The sequence below is a fragment of the Dendrobates tinctorius genome, unplaced genomic scaffold (assembly GCF_039654945.1).
Source record: "Dendrobates tinctorius isolate UK_male_01 unplaced genomic scaffold, ASM3965494v1 ptg000028l, whole genome shotgun sequence".
Lineage (NCBI taxonomy): Eukaryota > Metazoa > Chordata > Amphibia > Anura > Dendrobatidae > Dendrobates > Dendrobates tinctorius.
This window is the reverse complement of record NW_027361696.1, coordinates 63959243-63977892: the sequence shown is the minus strand read 5'-3', so window position 1 is coordinate 63977892 and position 18650 is coordinate 63959243. Positions and strand designations below refer to the sequence as shown.

Sequence of the window (18650 nt, the reverse complement as noted above, 5' to 3'; positions counted from 1 at the left end):
GTACCTCCAGAGCCCTAATGGTATGGGTTGACCAACTCGAGAAACAGCTGAGGGAAGGCACACCAAGAGAAAAAATTCTGGAGTCCATCCCAGTAATATGGGAGCGGCGGCCTTCTTGGCGGACTCATCGGCCGACTCAGTCCAATTATCATCCAAAGTGGCAGCACTATCAAATGCAGCCCGGAGAACATTATGGCTCAAATGCTGGCCAGGGGACTTACAAATGAAAATAAAGCTTTGCTCATCTCTTGTGAGGAGAAGTTCCTATTCGGCGAGACGCTACAATATCCTCCAGAAAGCGGGGGATAAGAAAAAGGGATTTCCAATCCTGGGTCCGGCAGCATTTAAGAGACCCTTTCGGAACAAAAAAATTTTCCAGAGAAGGCCTCCAAGAGAACAGAGATGGGACGAGGGAAGAAAGAGACAGATGATTCCTCTTCGGTAATTCTTCCTGGGACAAGAAGCCCTCTAAGTGACAGTTTGCCCAGGGTGGGAGGGAGATTAATCCTTTTTCTTCCAGCCTGGAGGAAAATCTCGAACAGCCCGTGGTTACTAAATTTGATAAGAGTCTGGCCTGAGGATAGATTTTCTCTCCCACCTCAAAAATACGTGGTGACCCCGCTAAGATCTTCAAACCAAGAGCAAAAAGCTCTAGGACGCGAGGTCCTAAATTTAGTTAAGAAAGGAGTCCTCCAGGAGGTTCCCCTTCAGGAGACGGGCAAAGGGGTCTACTCCCCGCTGTTTCTGGTGACCAAACCAGACAGCACCTTCCGAACTAACATAAATCTAAGAAAACTAAACGGATATGTCAAAAATCAAAGATTCAAAATGGAGTCAATCAAGTCCACCATCAAAATCCTGTTCCCGTACTGCTTCATGACAGTATTAGACCTCAGCGATGCGTACTATCACGTCCCCATTCACAAAGACTCACGGAAATACCCAAGACTAACTGTCTCTATAGAAGGAGTGATAAAGGAATTCCAGTAGAGAGCCTTGCTGTTCAGAATATCCATAGCCCCACAGGTATTTACAAAAATAGTGGCAGAAATGATGGCCCACCTAAGGGAGCAGGACATAATAGTCCCATATTTGGACGACATCCTAATAGCAAGCGATTTGGCACAAAATTGCAGGGAACAGAGGGACAGGGTGATGGACACTACAAAACCTCGTCTGGCTTTTAAACCTAAAAAAAAAAAAAATCAAGGTTGGAGCCCAGCAAAGTGAAGGAGTTCCTAGGCCTCATGCTGGACTCAAACAAGCAAGAGTGTTGTCTCCCAGACCGCAAAAAAGAGAAAATCGCTCAAATGGTGGCAAGAGCAATACAGAACCCCTCCACGACACTAAGAAAAGCAATGTCACTACTGGGGTCTCTCTCCGCCTGCCGGCGGTCCAATGGGCACAGCTACATACGAGAGATCTCCAATGGGATGTATTAGCCAACCAGTTAGCATTAGGAGGTCACCTAGAGGGTCGCATAACCGTAGATTCCAAAACTATTCATTCCCTAGCCTGGTGGGGAAACAAAGAACCTATCTAAAGGGATCCCCTGGGTAATAAAAAATAGCACCCAGTTACCACGGATGCCAGTCCCACGGGTTTGGGAGCACACATGGACAGCAAGGTGGCTCAGGGGGATGGGGAGGTCAGGAATTAGAAGCCTCCTCAAACCAGAAGGAACTCTTGACAGTAGATTATGCCTTCACACACTTCCTACCCGTGCTGTGAGGCCATCATGTCCTCATATTTTTGGACAATCAAGTGACGGTAGCCTATATAAATTATCAGGGGGGAAACCAGGTCCCAAGCCCTAATGAACACGTCCTCCAAAATCCTCAAGGTAGCAGAGGCAAACCTACTATCTCTGTCTCCGGGGGACAGAGAATCAGAGAGAAGACTTTCTGAGCTGCTCCCAATTGCGGCAGGGAGAATGGGTCCTAAAACAGTCCATTTTTCAGCAGATTGTAGAAATGTGGGGAACCCCAGACATAGACCTGTTTGCTGACTTCAAAATCAAAAAAGTGGAAGCATTTTGTTCCCTAGACCCCAGGGGGAATCCTCGGGCCCTGGACACCTTTATGCTCCCATGGAAACAGAGCCTGACATATGCCTTTCCCCCGATCATTCTTATTCCGGCAGTCAAAAGGAAAGTCAGAAAGGACGGAACTAGAACGATATTAATAGCCTTTTTTGGCCAAAAAGAACTTGGTTCTCCTGGCTGAGAATGCTCTCGATAACGAACCCTTGGATCCTACCAGATCTCACGGACCTACTGTCTCAGGGACCGGTGTTATACCCTCAGGCAGTGAACCTCCATTTAACAGCATGGAATTTGAAAGGACACTGATGAGGGACAGGGGGTTATTGGAGAACCTAATCACTACACTACAAAACAGTAGGTGTAACGAATGGAAACGGAGGCAGAGATGGTGAAGTTCACATTCGTTTTTATTTTTTAAGTGGAACCTTGGGACCACGGTCCTGGGGGCTCTGAAGGGGGCGTGACTAGTGAGCCCCGGGCACCCCGTAGTAAAGCCCCTCAGGCAGGGCCAGAATGGAATACCCAGAGGACACAGGTGCTACATCCAGTTAGACCCCGAACACGTGGCAGCTGTCCCAGCGGGACCAAAAGGGATAACAAAAGTTACAGCAGAGTCCGTAATGCGCTGGGTCCTGGATCCAGTTAGTTGGTAAGGAGTCGGTTCCAGTGACCTTCACACAGTCTTTGGACTCGGATGGCTGTAGGCGGAACGGGATGGCTTAGGCCCAGATAGTTGCTGGTCTAACCAGGTAACACAGGACACTGATATGCTGTGGAAACAGAGAGCATTAGACGATGCACAGAGACTGCAGATGCAGCGCAGACAGGTTAGCATGAGAACCGGATGTAGCAATGATAGATACTCGTTGCTCTGGCGCTCTCCCTATGGAGGAGAGGCCAGAAATAGCAGCCAGTGCGCTGCCATTGGTTGATTGCATTTTTTGAATAATGCACGCCGCCCCTTTAAGAAGGCAAGAGAGCAGGCAGGCGTGCCCTAATAGCCGTAGCTACAGATCTCCTCACAGGACGCCAGGAGGATGAGGCAGGAGGACAGAATGCTGAGCAGCAGCATGAGAGGCTCGAGGTGAGTGCCCAGAACGGAGAGCAGCGGCAGGCCTGGACGCAGCGCCAGGACGGGGGCAGGGTGTAACAGTAGGAAACCGGTTACGACAAGGGCCTATGGGAGAACTTGGAAAAAATTTCTGTCCACCTCCAGGGTAAGAGTCCAGGATGGGGTCCAGATTGATAAAATTATTGAATTTCTACAGATAGGCCTAGAGCAGGAGCTGGCGGTTAATACAATGAAAGTACAAGTAGCGGCTTTAGGTGCCCTTTATAACTATGATGTGGCAGGCAACCCTTGGGTACAATTTTTTAAGGCCGCAACCAGGTCTAGGCCAATAGTTAGCTGGAAGTTACCATCGTGGGACCTGAATCTTGTACTATCTGCACTAACAGGTTCCCCGTTTGAACCTATTCAGTCAGCACCCCTAAAAATCTTGTCATTGAAAACTCTTTCTGGTGGCTCCAACATCGGCTCGCAGAGTGAGCGATATTCAAGCTCTATCAGCAGTGCTACCATTTACAAAAATTCTAGAAGATAGAGTCATCTTAAAACCTGACCCGGCATATCTACCTAAAGTGTTATCACATTTTCATAGGTCCCAAGAGGTAGTCCTTCCTTCCTTCTGCCCAAATCCTAGGAATAGAGGAGAGGAGATATTTCACACCCTAGATGTGAAGAGGTGCCTAGTTCAGTACTTAGAGGCCAGCAAAGGATATAGGAAGGAAGGCTCTCACTTTGTATGTTTCCAGGGACCTCAGAAGGGACTCAAAGCATCTAAGAGTACCCTGGCAAGGTGGATAAGGGATGTGATTGCCCTGGCCTATTCATCCAGCGGGAATACTATCCCGGAAGGGTTGAGAGCCCATTCCACAAGAGCAATGGCGACCTCATGGGCTGAGAGATCCGAGGTATCGATAGAACAGATCTGTAAGGCGGCCACCTGGTCATCACCCTCAACCTTTTTCAGACACTATCAATTAGATCTAGCCTCTATGTCTGACCTGACCTTCGGGAGAGCTACCAGTCTCTGAAATTCTCTCCGTGGTACTGTCATTGGTGATAGAGAATAACTTAGTTACTTACCGATAACGGTGTTTCATGGAACCCATGACAGCACCCGCTTATTCCCCCTTCACTTGTGCGGTGAGCACGTTTTACTGTTCGTAGAGTTTTCGTTTATGTAAGGTGCTTCTTAATAATAAGACATGTTATAATGTTATGTATATATTTCTGTTAACTAACATGGAGACCCTCTGATGCTCTGTAACCAACTGGGGGCGGAGGAGAGGTGCCGCCTTTTTTATCTGAAGGTTCCTGTCCCTGAAGGGCGGATCCCCTCTCTCCGTGGTGCTGTCATGGGTTCCGAGAAACACCGTTATCGGTAAGTAACTAAGTTATTTTTATTGTTTATTTGCCTCCTAATTGCAAAGTTAATCAATTTTCCAAGTAGTCTTCAATACATTTTTTCTATCATTTTGCTGCTGTAGAGCGTCTGTAAGGCCGGTTTCACACATACATGAAACATTGACCGTACTCTAGAAGATCACCTAACCACCAGGTCTCACGACTTAAGCCAACTGCTTCACAAGTCTTAGAACTTGGGGGGGGGGGGGGGGGGAATCTTCTGCGCGGAGAACGGTCTGTGTTTCATGCAAAACCAGCTTTAGTCTTATCTAGCTGAGTAATTTGGCAAAAGAGGTACAAATCCAACTGAGTTCCTGAAAGCTCTCGCTTCCCTTCTCTCAAGGTTGGAGATCATTCAGACAAGCGTGTTTTTGGTCTATGTTACGTCAGACCAAGCATGGACACCACACAGGCCAATTGTAGCCAATGTACTAGTGCAGCTGGTCATTTTTCCCCAGACTGTCTGATGGTCTCTATGCAAAAGAATAGATGGATAGATGGGCTATATGTTTTTTTTTCTTTTACCACTAAAATTTCAAAAAAGCTAAAATGTTAATATCAATGTAATCGTACAGACCTGAAGGATCAGGTCATTTTTCATGTGCAATGAACATAGTAAAAGCAGTACCCAAAACAGAATGGAGGAACTGCATTTTTTTTTGTCATTTCACCGCTTTTCTGTGGCTTATATGTTAAAATGAATGATATACCGTAATTAAAAACCACAACTTATTCTGCAAATAAATCTTCATAAAGCTGTCATAGTGAAGTAGGTCAGTATTTTGTCTAGCTGCCCTTCTTACCTATTATGTCTCTGGGGGGACGTACTATGGTCCATGCAGATTCTCCAGTAGGCATCCACCATGCTCGGTTACTCACTAGTAGAGGTCCTGGTTTCTTTCAGGCTCCTGTGGATTTGGCTCACTTTGAACTTCAGCATTTCCATGTCTTTGGTCGAGCTCATCTCTAGTCCTATGAGACTAAGCTGAAGGGCTGACGATTAATCACAATTTTTGGCCTGTAATTGACAATCTGACAGGTCAGACTCATGAGCATTAATCCATAAAGCAGTACTATCCAAGAGTCATAATTAATACATTAACATTTTATGTAATTTTTTGACCCTCATATTCCCTAGTTTGGAAGTAAATGAACTTTTTTAGCCAAACTCCTATGGCATCTCCCACCCAGGACATAATTGCTTTATTGCAATTCATGATGTTTCTAAAATTGTTCTTTCTGTGGTCACTTTAAAACCGAAAAACGGTGCCAGAATATGGAATAGATGATAAAAATGGATCATTGGCGCAATTAACTCTAAAGCATCAGTACTGACTTCAGGAACCTCCACTGATTTTGAGAATAAAGGAACCACAGTACTGGTTTCTTGCTGCTTTCCTTTCAAAGCTTTCCACCTATGTAGGGAAGTAGAGATGGCGCAAATCAATTTGCAAAACGCAGTCTAATCTGCATCCTTTTAAGTACCGCCATCGGTGGCTCCTCTTTTGATTACCCGTCTTGGAGTGACGTCACATACCACAACAATGACGTCATGCCAAGCTGGCTTATTGATTGCAAGTAGGAGGAGATTCTCTTGGATCCTATCCGGCGGCCACAGAATACTCACCTGGTCGCTGAATCGGGGTTTTATGACATTATTTGCTTATCATTAGGTGTGAACCGTAATGGGGTTTCTCATTAACGCAATTTCAAGAACTGCTTCTATAGTATCAGCTATGAAGAAAGGCAGGAGATTGACTTGAATAAGTTGACATGAGTATTAATGAGACCTTCTTGTAAAACGATTGAGGTTTTATTAGAAAATAATAAAATCAACATCATCCATTTTATGCATAATATATGATGACATATCATTTCTTGGCTGCACATTTGCCCCTATTATGCCCAAACTGCCTGAAGCATCCCACAGACAGTGACCACGCACGTCCTGGTGAGCAGCATATATAGAACATACAACCCCCCAAACAGAATTCCTCCCCCCCCCACCCCGTCTATAGTATGCTTTGTTGCAAAGATGGCCTCCAACATGATCTAGGCGGAAGATGGTTGATGAACTGATTAATCAGCAATTACATATTCTTCTTTACTTATCATGCATGTCGTTAAATCCAACCTAAACGAGCGCAAATCATTTCATTATCAAATTGAGATTGTACGTTTGTAAGTCTGAATTTCAATAGTGTGGTTATTATCGAGAAGAGAACGCCGATCTGGTGGAGCGCACTCACTATATAAACTATAGGGAAGGTTCATCAGTCACGTTTTTTTTATTAAATATTTGGAACGTTTGTGATTTTTTTCCTTAAAATCCAGTAAAAGAGCAAAGATTTTCGCATGAGTACAAAACCTCAGGAGAGCAATACAGACAGTTTGCAAAGAGAGGCCTGTCGAGTGAGTTGTTGGAGAGGACGGTCAGCTAGAGGGGGTGATGATCGAGGTGGGCCATTTAGGACATGTGCATCTGATTGACTCGTGATGGCTGACCGTTAGCTCTGCTAGGGCTGTGGGTTAAAGCTTAATGAGGGAGCCAGTGTTGGGTAATGGTGGTATAGCCAAACTCAGTGAAGGCTGTTGTTGGGTCTTGTTGAGAAGGCTATGAGGAGCCAGGTACTAGTGCCATGAGCTAGAATAGGAGAGAGGAGCAGTAAAATGACAGGTTGGAAGCTACCTAAAGATATGTGAATATATATATATATATATATATATATATATATATATATCTCCACACACACACACATACACAGGGTGGTCCAAAAGTAGGTGGACAGTATGTGTAATAGGGTTATGAAGGGGAGATTTATTAAACAAGCTGCAAAATGAAACTGACTCAGCAACCAGATTCCACTTTTCATTCTTCAAAGACTCTTTGGAAAATGAAAGGTTGAATCTTTATTTCCAACAAGATGGGGCCCCTCCACATTATTCAAGAGTAATCTGCGAGTATCTTGATGAAACATTTCCTAATAAAATTGTTTGGCCGAAGAGGCCCACTTGATTGGCCAACATGTTCACCAGACAGGACCCCAATGGATTTTTTCTTTTGGGGAGTACTCAAGGTCAAAGTTTATAGTCGAACACCAAAAAGTGTCAGTGATTTGAAAAATTACATAAGAGATGCATTTCAAGACATTAATACCCAAGGAGACTTGTGCAAAAACGTTAGTCGAAGCGTAAGAGGCAGACTTCAAAGCTGTGCAAATTGTGATGGAAAACAGTTTAAGCTCCTGCGCTGATAAAATTTCAGGGCTTTTGTATTATTATTCGGAATAAAATTGAATTGTCAATGTTATGCTTGTGTTAGTAAACATAATTTTATATATAAATCAATATGTTATTTTCTGTCCACCTACTTTTGGAGATATATATTATATATTCCATTGCTTTTTTTGTGTGTTTTTTTTTAATCAAGTTGCAAGATCTGACGCTTAAGGTCTAATTCAGATGTCTGACGGATGTTTCACTGTGATCTTTAAAGAGGTTATTTGGTGCCACCCATTTGCGCATCAAAAATGAGTGGTATGACCTTAATGAACAAGACACATGCATATCTGCCAACGAGAGTGCACACATCTCGGCAGGTATATGGGGTCATACCATCATTGGCACAGTTCACTTCCGATGGGAAGTGTAGATAGTTGCGTGAACCCACAATCTGGAATGTATAATATATTTTTTGTTCCATAACTACACGTCTCAGGGACTTTTTTTTTTCCTTAAATGCTTATATTTCTTTCTAAAGCATTTTTGAAACCAGGAATCATTACAAATTTTGTACCGTTTAGCTTCTACAGCCTCTATATATCACTGTACATAGAAGGATGAAGAATGAGTTTACTGTGAAGCTGTCAGTAAGCTTGACTGATTGCCAGGACTGTAACCCTAAATCGCTCCTCTCTTAGGAGGAACTTCTAAGCCAATTGTTGGACCAACCACTTTTCAATGCAATAGTGTGGTGGTCCATAGCAACCAAAAGCGTCCATAAGAACCAATTTCTTTAAGAAAAAGTGCACTCAGCCTAACCTTCGTAACAAATTAGCTTTATTTAAAAATACAAATTTAATTAAGGCAACTTTTCAGTGAAATGTGTTTGTAATACAAGAAGAAACTATTAAAACTGTTCAAGCTCTGGTTCCCCCAGGGACGACTGTGACCTATGGAAAGAAAAAACTTCAAGCAGAATCAGAGGCCCAATATGGCCACTCCTAAAAGAAAATAAGTCAGTGACATGGTGGAACTTGTGACACAATATGACATAGGCCTTAAAACAACAGCCTCCCTACCCAACCCCATGAGGAAATCCTGTTCTCACCACTTACAGAAAGACCTGCGTAACAAAACCATCCTGACATCAAGAAATACAGTGGTCTATGAGGAATTACAACTCTATGGTGGCAGCCATTTTGAGGCTAAGTGTTATGACTCGGTACAGCTCTTTGAAGGCAGCCATTTTGTGACAATTTCTTCTGAGTACAGCTCTGTAAAAGGCAGCAATTTTGTGTCACAATGGCTTATGTATCAGTACAAGAGGCAAAACAATTATGTCACAATGGTTTGAACTCAATACAGCTCTATGGAGCCAGCCATTTTGTGTCACAGTGGATTATGTCTCAATACAAAGGGGCAAAAACGTTGTGTCACAATGGTTTGGACTCAATACAGCTCCATGGAGCCAGACATTGTGACAATGCTGACGAGTACAGCCCTGTAAAAGGCAGCCATTTTGTAACAATGTTTTTGACTCAATCCAGCTCTATGGAGGCAGCCATTTTGTGACAATAGTTTATGAATTGGCACAGTTCTGTGGAGCCAGCCATTTTGTGACACTATATTCTACGACTTCTAGGGGTAGTCCAGTATACAAAAATTATTAAATATCCACTATATAGGAGAACATTTTGAGATTGAGGTGTGTCCCACCCCTGGGAAGTCAAATTAAAATCACCAGAACGGGGCATTCATGTCCCCTTTTCTTCTCTAGTTGCAAGACCACAGCCAAAAAGAGTAGAAAGCAGTGGCCATTTGGGTTGTCTCCATCATCTTTCATTGAAATCTATGGCTGAGCTTGGCTTTCATTGATCCACCCGTAATGTATAAATTCAGCCGCAGGGCACACTCAGTCTTATAGCTAGGGAAGATTCTTGTTGGGACATATGGCAATCTCTCCAATACATTCCTTGTAACGGAAGCCATTTTGTACCAGACGTGTCCCATGACTACGGTTTGATTTAACAAAATGGCTGCCCTCTAGGAACATTTTAACTCATCTTAATATTTCTTATAGAAACAGCAATTTATTCAGAGATTTTCGTGAAAAATAAAAATTGCACATCAGAAAACCCAGCAATATTTGCTGAACGCCCCTTTGCCCCTTAAAAGGCCCAGAACAGTGGTCCGTCAGTGTACCTATACTGCCGCTCACTTGTCTACTCACAGCACGTATTATTTTATTTTTTACAAGTGTCTTTAAAAGTCTTAAACCCTTCTTCATGGTGACATGGCCAGCATAACGCTACCTTGAGTGTAAACTGTAAGGTCCCCCCCCACCCCGGAGAAGAGCGAACCGGACTCTGAGGACGATTTGTGAAGAAGTCGCGTTGTCACAGATTTCATGGAATTTCCTCCGGAATTTCTCACCCTGCTGGATATTGTCTAGTCGAAGAAATTTCACATTTAAAATATTCAGCACCAAAAAAACCTGGTTCTGATTCCAGCTGGAACATTTGAGATTTTTTAACTCTTTTTTGGCTTTTGTGAAAAGTCGAATATCACCAAAATTAAATTTTTCACGTTACACATAATATTCGGAACCAAAAAGAAAGAAAGAGTGAGAACTGTACACATTCTCGTTGCCTCCCATAAAGTAGTTTTGTGCCCGCACGATGGATAACAAGCTCATACTTAATTACGACTTCCATATCTCGGGCTTCCAGTAGAGCGTAAACGTTGATAAAAATCCGCCATGCCGGTTCAGTGGTCTTCTCTTTGGTAAACGGATATATTTCAGTAGTAATTATTAAAAAAATCCATGGACAATGTATTTTGCTCCAAAGAAAATATTCATTCTCTTGCACGCTGTTCATATAAGAAAAAAAGAAAAAGAAAAAAAATGCACACACCATGAGGAGTCGGAAACTTCAACTGGGCTGATTTGATCTGGCAGAACCTCTGCGTAAAAACAAATATCAAAATGTTAGGAAATATTAAACTTTCTTCTTAAATGCGCGTATTTTGAATTTTAGTTTTTCCTGCCCATTGTTGAAAAAAAAAAATGTTAAACGAGTTAACTGATAATACATAAGTGAGCTTGTTTTGATGGGAGAGCTGGTAACTTTTTTTTCCTTTTTTTTTTATATTAGGCTAATTTATGACCACATAAAAAGGTCAGTTCAACTTTGATGTGGTCTGTGGTTATAAACCAGCATAGAAGGGCTCTGAAAAAGACAGATGAGAGTTAAAAACCCTCCCTTCAGAAAGAGCTCACTGATGGGTTCATGGAGAACTCATGCTAACCAGATTATGCACCACAGAGGCATTAAAAAGGTAAGTGGGTAAACATTTTTAATAAAACCTAATCCCTAATTACCAGGGAGTGGAGCCACTAAGCTCACTATTGGGTGCAGCGCTGTCAACATCAGCGTTGACAAAAGATTTGCACTGTTACGCCCCATCATTTGGAATGCTGGGGGATTTCCTTGATACAGATTGCCTGTGCTCGCTACCCAGAGAGAGCGCTGCCTACAGTAACCCAGCATGTGAGTGTGCACACAGACACTGCCTGAGGCTCATCACTTTCTTCCTGGCCACTTGCTACACTTAAGATACTGTCACACTTAGCGATGTACCAGCGATGCCGACCAGCGATATGACGCGGTCAGGATCGCTGGTACATCGCTAAGTGGTCACTAGTGAGCTGCCACACAGGCAGATCTCACCAGTGACATCGCTGGGGACGGGGGTCGCTACTTACCTGTCACACCAGGGGATCCTGCGTCCTCCCGCCCGGCTCCACGCGTCGCTCGTCGTCACAGCAGGAAGCGCCGCAGGAAGCCGACGACGAGAAACAGTCCAGCCTGTTCTCGCGTGATCAACGATAACCAGCGGGGGAGCGGGTTGTAGGTAAGTATCAGACACAGCGATATCGCTAGCAAAATCGCTATAACGTCACAAGTTATAGCGATATCTCTTAGTGTGACAGTACCTTTATACACTTGGAAGTGGGGTAAGGAGAGAGGAACTAAGGCGGAGAACTGTCATGGGGCTCAGGCAGTGTCAGTGTGCATTTGTGTTGGATGTCTGCTCTCAAAAACTAAACAGGTCTGCAGAAAGGGAAAAAAAAAAAACATGGATTTTTGTGAGTACTCACCGTAAAATCCTTTTCTCTGAGATGCTTTAATACAGAAAACAATATGTCCGGCAAAGAACCACCCTGACATTCACAAAAAATAAAATGCACACTTAATTAAAGAGAAGCCAACCAGCTAACAGGGTGGGTGCTGTGTCCCCCAATGAGCGTCTCGGAGAAAAGGATTTTATGGTGAGTACTCACAAAAATCCATGTTTCTCCTTCGTCTCATTGGGGGACACAGGTACTGTGGGACGTCCTAAAGTAGTCCCTGGGTGGGAGATTGACTTGCCAATCCAACCTACATGCACCTCTTGTCTAAAGGTGCGACACCGCTGCTTGGAGAATCCTTCTACCCAGGCTCGCATCCACCGAAGCCTGAGTATGGACATTGTAATGTTTGGTAAATGTGTGCAGGCTGGACCAGGTTGCGGCTTTGCACACCTGTTCCGCCGAGGCCTGGTGCCGAAGCGCCCACTGCCTGAGTAGAGTGTGCTTTGATCCCTGATGGGACCGGCGCACCTCTGATGCGATAAGCCTCCTGAATAGTTGAATGGATCCATCTGGCTATGGTCGATTTCGAGGCAACAACTCCCTTCCTTCGCCCTTCCGGGAGCACGAATAGTGTGTCCGTCTGGCGAAAGGGTGCCGTCTGCCACACGTACCTCCTGAGTGCTCTCACCAAGTCTAATATGTGAAGAGCTTTTTCCACACGATGTACTGGCGCTGGACAAAATGAAGGCAAGACAATATCCTCATTGAGGTGGAATGAGGACACAACCTTCGGCAGAAAGGGAGGGGGGGGGGGGAACTGGTCTAAGAACCACCTTATCCCCGTAGAAGGCGAGAAATAATGCTCGGCAAGACAGGGCCGCCAACTCCGATACTCGCCTAACGGAGGTAATAGCTACCAAAAACACCCCCTTCCAGGAGAGGTACGACAGACATCTTGTCGAGGCTCAAAAGGAGCTTCCTGCAGGACACTTAGGACCATGTTAAGGTCCCAGGTGTCCATTGGCATCTTATAAGGTGGTACCAAATGAGAGACTCCCTGGATGAAAGTCTTCACCTGCATATTGGTAGCAATCTTCCGTTGGAAAAGGACGGACAATGCCGATATCTGTCTCCTAAGGGAGCTCGGGGCCAACCCTGAGCCTAGGCCTGACTGGAGAAAGGCCAGGATAATGGGAATAGAGAATGTCAGCGGAGAAAAGCCACTCTCTCGACACCAAGCGACGAAGACCTTCCAGATGTGATGGTAGATTCTTGCTGAGGTCGACTTCCGGGCGCTAACCATTGTAGCGACCACCTCACGGTCAAAACCCGCCTGGGTCAAAATCCAAGATTCAATGGCCATGCCATCATACACAGGGCCCCTGAGTTCGGGTGGAAGATCGGTCCCTGGGACAACAGCAGATCTGGACGCTATGGCAGTCGCCATGGGACGTCGGAGAGCAGTTGCACAAGATCTGCGTACCACGCCCGACGGGACCAGTCTGGTGCCAGCAGAATCGCTGGAACCCCCTCTGTTTTGATCTTCCTGACAACTCTCGGAAGCAATGTAAGCGGAGGAAACAAGTATGGAAAGCGAAACTGGTTCCATGGTAGAACCAACGCATCTACCGTGAATTCCAGCGGGTCCCGAGACCGAGCGACGAACACCTTGGCGTTCTGTCTGGACGCCATCAGATCCACATCCGGTGTTCCCCATCGTTGGCAAATCTGCTGGAAGACCTCGGGGTGCAGGGCCCATTCCCCAGCCACGACCTCCAGTCAGCTGAGGAAGTCTGCTGCCCAATTTTCTACGCCTTGGATGTGGACTGCCGATATTACCGACTGATTCTTCTCGGCCCAAAGAAGCACGAGTTCTGTCTCGCGCATGGTTGCCCTGCTGCGCGTGCCCCCTTGATGATTTACATAAGCCACTGCCGTGGCGTTGTCTGACTGAATCCGAATGGGCCGTCCTGCTAGGAGGTGCTGAAAATGCTGCAGCGCCTGCCGGATTGCTCGTATTTCCAACAAGTTGATCGGGAGGCGAGCTTCCTGTTGGTTGCGACCACTGCCCCTGGGCCGTGTGGTGGCGAAAAACTGCTCCCCTGCCGAGGAGACTGGCGTCGGTTGTGACCGCTAGCCAGTGCTCTGGGGGAAAAGGATTCCCCTGAAGGGAGGATCTGGTCGTCCACCACTCTAGTGACTGCCTGACCTGAGAGGATAGCCGGCACCGCTGATCAAGGGTGAACGGGTTCTTGTCCCAAGCTGACAGGAGGGCGTGCTATAGTGGGCGAAGATGAAATTGGGCAAACGGAATCGCTTCCATTGCTGCCACCATCTTCCCTTGTATCCTCATCCCAAAACGAATGGTGTGAAGGACTGGCTGCTGGAACTTCTGGACTCCTTGCCGGAGCGCTAGGGCTTTCTCTTGAGGGAGAATTACCAACCCTCGGGAGGTGTCAAAGATCATTCCTAGAAAAGCAATCCTCCGGGCTGGGACCAGAGATGATTTTTTTCCTGTTGACCAACCAACCTAAGCGGGAGAGTGTATCCAGCGTAATGCTGACATTCTCATCGCATGCCAGAAATGAGGGACCCTTCACCAAGAGGTCGTCTAAGTATGGCAAGACAATTATGCCCCGAGAGTGCAAGACGGCCATCACGACTGCCATTATCTTTGTGAACACTCTGGGGGCGGTGGCTATCCCGAAGGGCAACGCTGCAAATTGAAAGTGTCGACTATTGATGGCGAACCGAAGAAACCTTTGATGCGGAGGAAAAATGGGAACGTGCAGGTAGGCATCCTGGATGTCGACCGAGGCTAAATACTCTCCCTGCTCCATGGCTGATATAACTGAACGGAGAGATTCCATCCTGAAATGTTTGACCCTGATGAACCTGTTCAGGATCTTCAGGTATAAAACCGGCCTGACTGTCCCGTCCTTTTTGGGGACTGCGAACAGATTGGAAAAAACCCCCTGAGCTTTCTCGTGCTATGGTACGGGCACAGTAACTCCGTTGTATTGGAGTGAATCGATGGCCCCTAGCAGCGCCTTTACCCGGGGCTTCACCTTGGGAAGTCGGGAGAGAAAAAAAACAGTGTTGGGGGGTACCTGATGAATTCTATTTTGTACCCTGAAGACACCCGTTCCGCCACTCATGAGTCATGTCCTACCTCGGCCCAGACATGACGAAAAAAAAAAAAAAAAAAAAAAAAAAAAGAGCAGGGGGCCACCCACCCCTGCTGATGTCGCCTCCCAAGGGCTCCGAGTCATTTGGCTGAGGGCCTCTGGGCCCTGGCTCCTCTCAACCTGGGCTGGCAAGCGTGCATCCTTCCCACTGGATTGGGTCTATATGAGACCTGTTGCTCCCTATTGTGGTTGGAGCGAGCTGGGCCATCCGAGCTGGCTGCTGCCATCCACCCGGTGTTGCGAAAAACTCAAAAACGCGCCTGGACCTGGCGAAAAGGCCGTTTAACCTTTTGCTGCGGGAGGGAGCTGCTTTTTCCTCCTGTAGCAGTGGAGATGAGTTGATACAACTTCTCCCCGAACAGGCGGCCTCCCTGATAGGGCAAGGAAGTCAAGGACTTCTTGGAGATTGAATCGGCTCGCCAAGTTCTTAACCAGAGGGCTCTCCTAATGGCTACCGCGTTAGCGGCCGCAAATGCAGCACAATTGGCCGTATTCAAAGAAGCATTAATTAAGTAGTCTCCAGCCATAGCAATCTGACTTGCGACCTCAGACACCTCCACAGGCAGGTCTCTATCCTGCAAGGCCTTATTCAAAGACTCTGACCATGACATCATGGCTTTGGCTACACACGTCGACGCGAACGAGGGAGCGAGCACTGAGCCTGATGCCTCAAAAACTGATTGCGCCAAGCTCTCTCTGAGCCGATCAGTGGGGTCCTTATTGGACGAGCCACTAGGCACCGACAACAGATTTCGAGGCCAGGCGAGACACTGGCGGGTCCACCACTGGGATTCCGCCCATTTTTTTTTTTTTTTAGAGTTGCGGGGCAAATGGATATCTTGCCTCTATAGTCCTCTGGCCTGAGAAGCGCCTATCTGGGCATTCTCTGTGGCGCTGCACTATGTCCTCAAATTTTGGGTGAGTACCTAACATTCTATGCGGTTGCCTGGCCCACTTAAAGGCTACCTTATGGCTCGAGGCCAAGGTACCACCATCCTCGATCCCCAGGGTCTGATTGACAGCTTCAATGAGGTTGTCCACTGTCTCCCGACACCCCGGGGTATCTAGATCAAGTGGCTCATCTGAGTCACGATCCGAACTCTGTTCACTCCCGCTCGGGGGTGAAGGGCAGCGCGATGCGGAACTCCTAGATGCCGAGGCACCAGATAGGCTGGGAGACCTCGTGCGGGTTCGTTTCCTTCGCACCTGTCTGGCATGGGAGCGGCCCCTGCAGGCCGAAGGTTCCTGTGAGGTGGAGGACCCCTCCCAGATAAGCGAGCCGCTATCCTTGCCCCCATTTGGGGCGTGAAAGGACTCGATCGCTTTTGTAAGCGAAGCCATCGACTGTGACAATGATAAAGCCCACTCCGGAGGATTCGGCTCTCTGGATTCAGATGCCGGGGGGCGGGGGGGCTCCTGGGCGTGTTCGGAGTCGCAGGCCTCGCACAATTTGCTGCTCTGCGCTCGCGGAAACGCAGCCCCACAAGAAATGCATGCAGCGTAGAGAAAAGTGTGCGTCTTTCCTTTCCCGGCCATATTGTGTCTGCCAGGCGTTCCCCACTGGGGGTGTGTGTGTGTGTGTGTGTGTGTGTGTGCGTGCGCAATATATATATATATATATATATATATATATATATATATATATATATATATATATATATATATATATAAAAAATTTCTCTTTCTCCTCTCTAAAGAGAGGGAGGGGGGGCCCCCTTGGTCTCTAGCGGGCCTCCGCAGCGAAGCTGCACTCACCTGTCCTGCGTCCCCCGCTCTGCGCCGCAGCCACGATCTCCTCTGCTCCTCCGTGGGGCAAGCCGACCCCTTCCCTGGTCGTGGCCTACCACGATCCGAAGCCGACCAAAACCGGGGACTAAATTTTCAACCACCGCCCGCGGTGGTCGCGGCGGCGACGGTGGTGCGACGCGGCGGCGATGGCAGCGTAAGCGCCGCTACTGACTTCTCCCGGCCACACTAGGAGGAGAGGAGGGCCTCTAAGGGGAAACACACATCGCTGCCCAGGAGCCCCACGCACCCGACGAATGCCCTCACTCACAGCTAACAGGACGATACTACGCCGAGCCCACCCCTCGCCCTGTACCTTCATCCGGACGACTCCACAGGTAGGACAAACCAGGGAGACGGGGGGGGGGGGGGGTGGTGGTATTGGAGGGATCCAGGACGGTGCAGGCACCCTAACTCCGTCCAGCTTCCAGGGCCGAGGAGAGGGACCGTCCGCCGCCTTGCAGCACCTCCGTCTTGAGTTGGGGGCATCTCGGACTGTCTTGTGCCTCTGTATAGCCCATGGCTTCTGTACCTAGGGGTGGACATGGCTAGGTCCGGCATCATGTCCCACGTCATGGGAGAGGATACGTGGAGGGACACTCTCACGTACTCGCCCATTGATGGCTTGGGGAAATCGGACCCTTTCAATAGGATCCGTTGCCCCTGTCTCATCTTCTTAGAAAAAATAAAGGAAAGAAAACAACAAACTAAAATAAAAAATTCTGGGGAAACTGCCCAGATTTGTCCCACGGTGCAGGAAAGGATACGTGGAGACGATACTCGACACGTGCTCGCCCGTTAATGGTTTGGGGAAATCGGACCCTTTCAATAGGATCCGTTGCCCCTGTCTAATCGTCATGGAAAAAAAGTCTGGAGAAAAAGACCAGACGTGTGCCTCCATAAACACTAAACAAAAAAACTGGTTTCCGCCCGCAATCAGGGTGAGGGTGTATACGGCGGAGGAGGAGCTAACCTTGTGTTGTTTGCCTAGTGTCAGCCTCCAGATGGCGGTAGCATACACCCACAGTACCCGTGTCCCCCAATGAGACGAAGGAGAAAAAAAAAAACAAACAAAAAAAAAACTTCCAATAGTTTGGAAAGTCTGCCAATACAACTCACACTTGCAGGTTTGCTCTATGGATTTAGTACCTTTGATATGGCGGAGGGGGTGCGTCATATGTGCCCGACGCCTCTAGTGCTTCTTCATAGGACGGCAGTCCCGGGGCTGTAGGCTCAGATAATGGCGGCGTAGTCAACGGGAGAGCTTCGGGGAGTGGGGTGTTACTGGTGAGGTGTACTGGGGCCCTGAGAACAAATGTATAAAAGGAAATACATGGTCAATAAATGAGATTCATAAAATAAATCCATTTGCATAAATAGGAAAAAAATGTATTAGGTTTTCATTCTTCGGACTTGACGATATCAAACATGTTATTTTTTACATTTTTGAACTGGTCGGATGATTTAAATTTTTTTTTATATTTTTAAAACTTTTTTCTAAATTTTTCCATTATTTTTTTTTAATGCAGTGGTCTAATATATAGAAAACATGAGGATGTCCTAGGAATCTCCACCAATGGCTGACCTTCATGAGAGTACAAAGATGGCGACGAAGGGGGTTTTCAGTAGCTTGCTCTGGTGCCTACCTGGCGATGGTGACTTCAGCTCATAATCCCCCTCTATGAGCCCGCACCTGACCCATAGGGTTAATGGGGTCAAGCTGAACTTCCCTGCATAAAGAATGATTGGGAGCGTAGTTGCACAGGAAGGAAAAAAAAAAAAAAAAAAAAAGTGAAGACTATACAG

At 46.8% G+C, this 18650-nt stretch overlaps 1 protein-coding gene across 1 annotated transcript in view; it reads right to left on the bottom strand.

Moving 5' to 3' along the window:
• Positions 1-8556: 8556 nt before the first annotated feature.
• The window catches only part of PRRG2 (proline rich and Gla domain 2), a 39092-nt gene continuing 28998 nt past the window's right edge, over positions 8557-18650 (bottom strand). Inside the window, exons 6-7 of the mRNA XM_073570837.1 lie at positions 17994-18149; positions 8557-10700 (exon numbers count right to left, since the gene is read on the bottom strand). Coding sequence (XP_073426938.1) covers positions 10670-10700; positions 17994-18149 — 187 coding nt within the window. The 3' untranslated portion in view covers positions 8557-10669. The remainder of the gene's footprint in view (positions 10701-17993; positions 18150-18650) is intronic.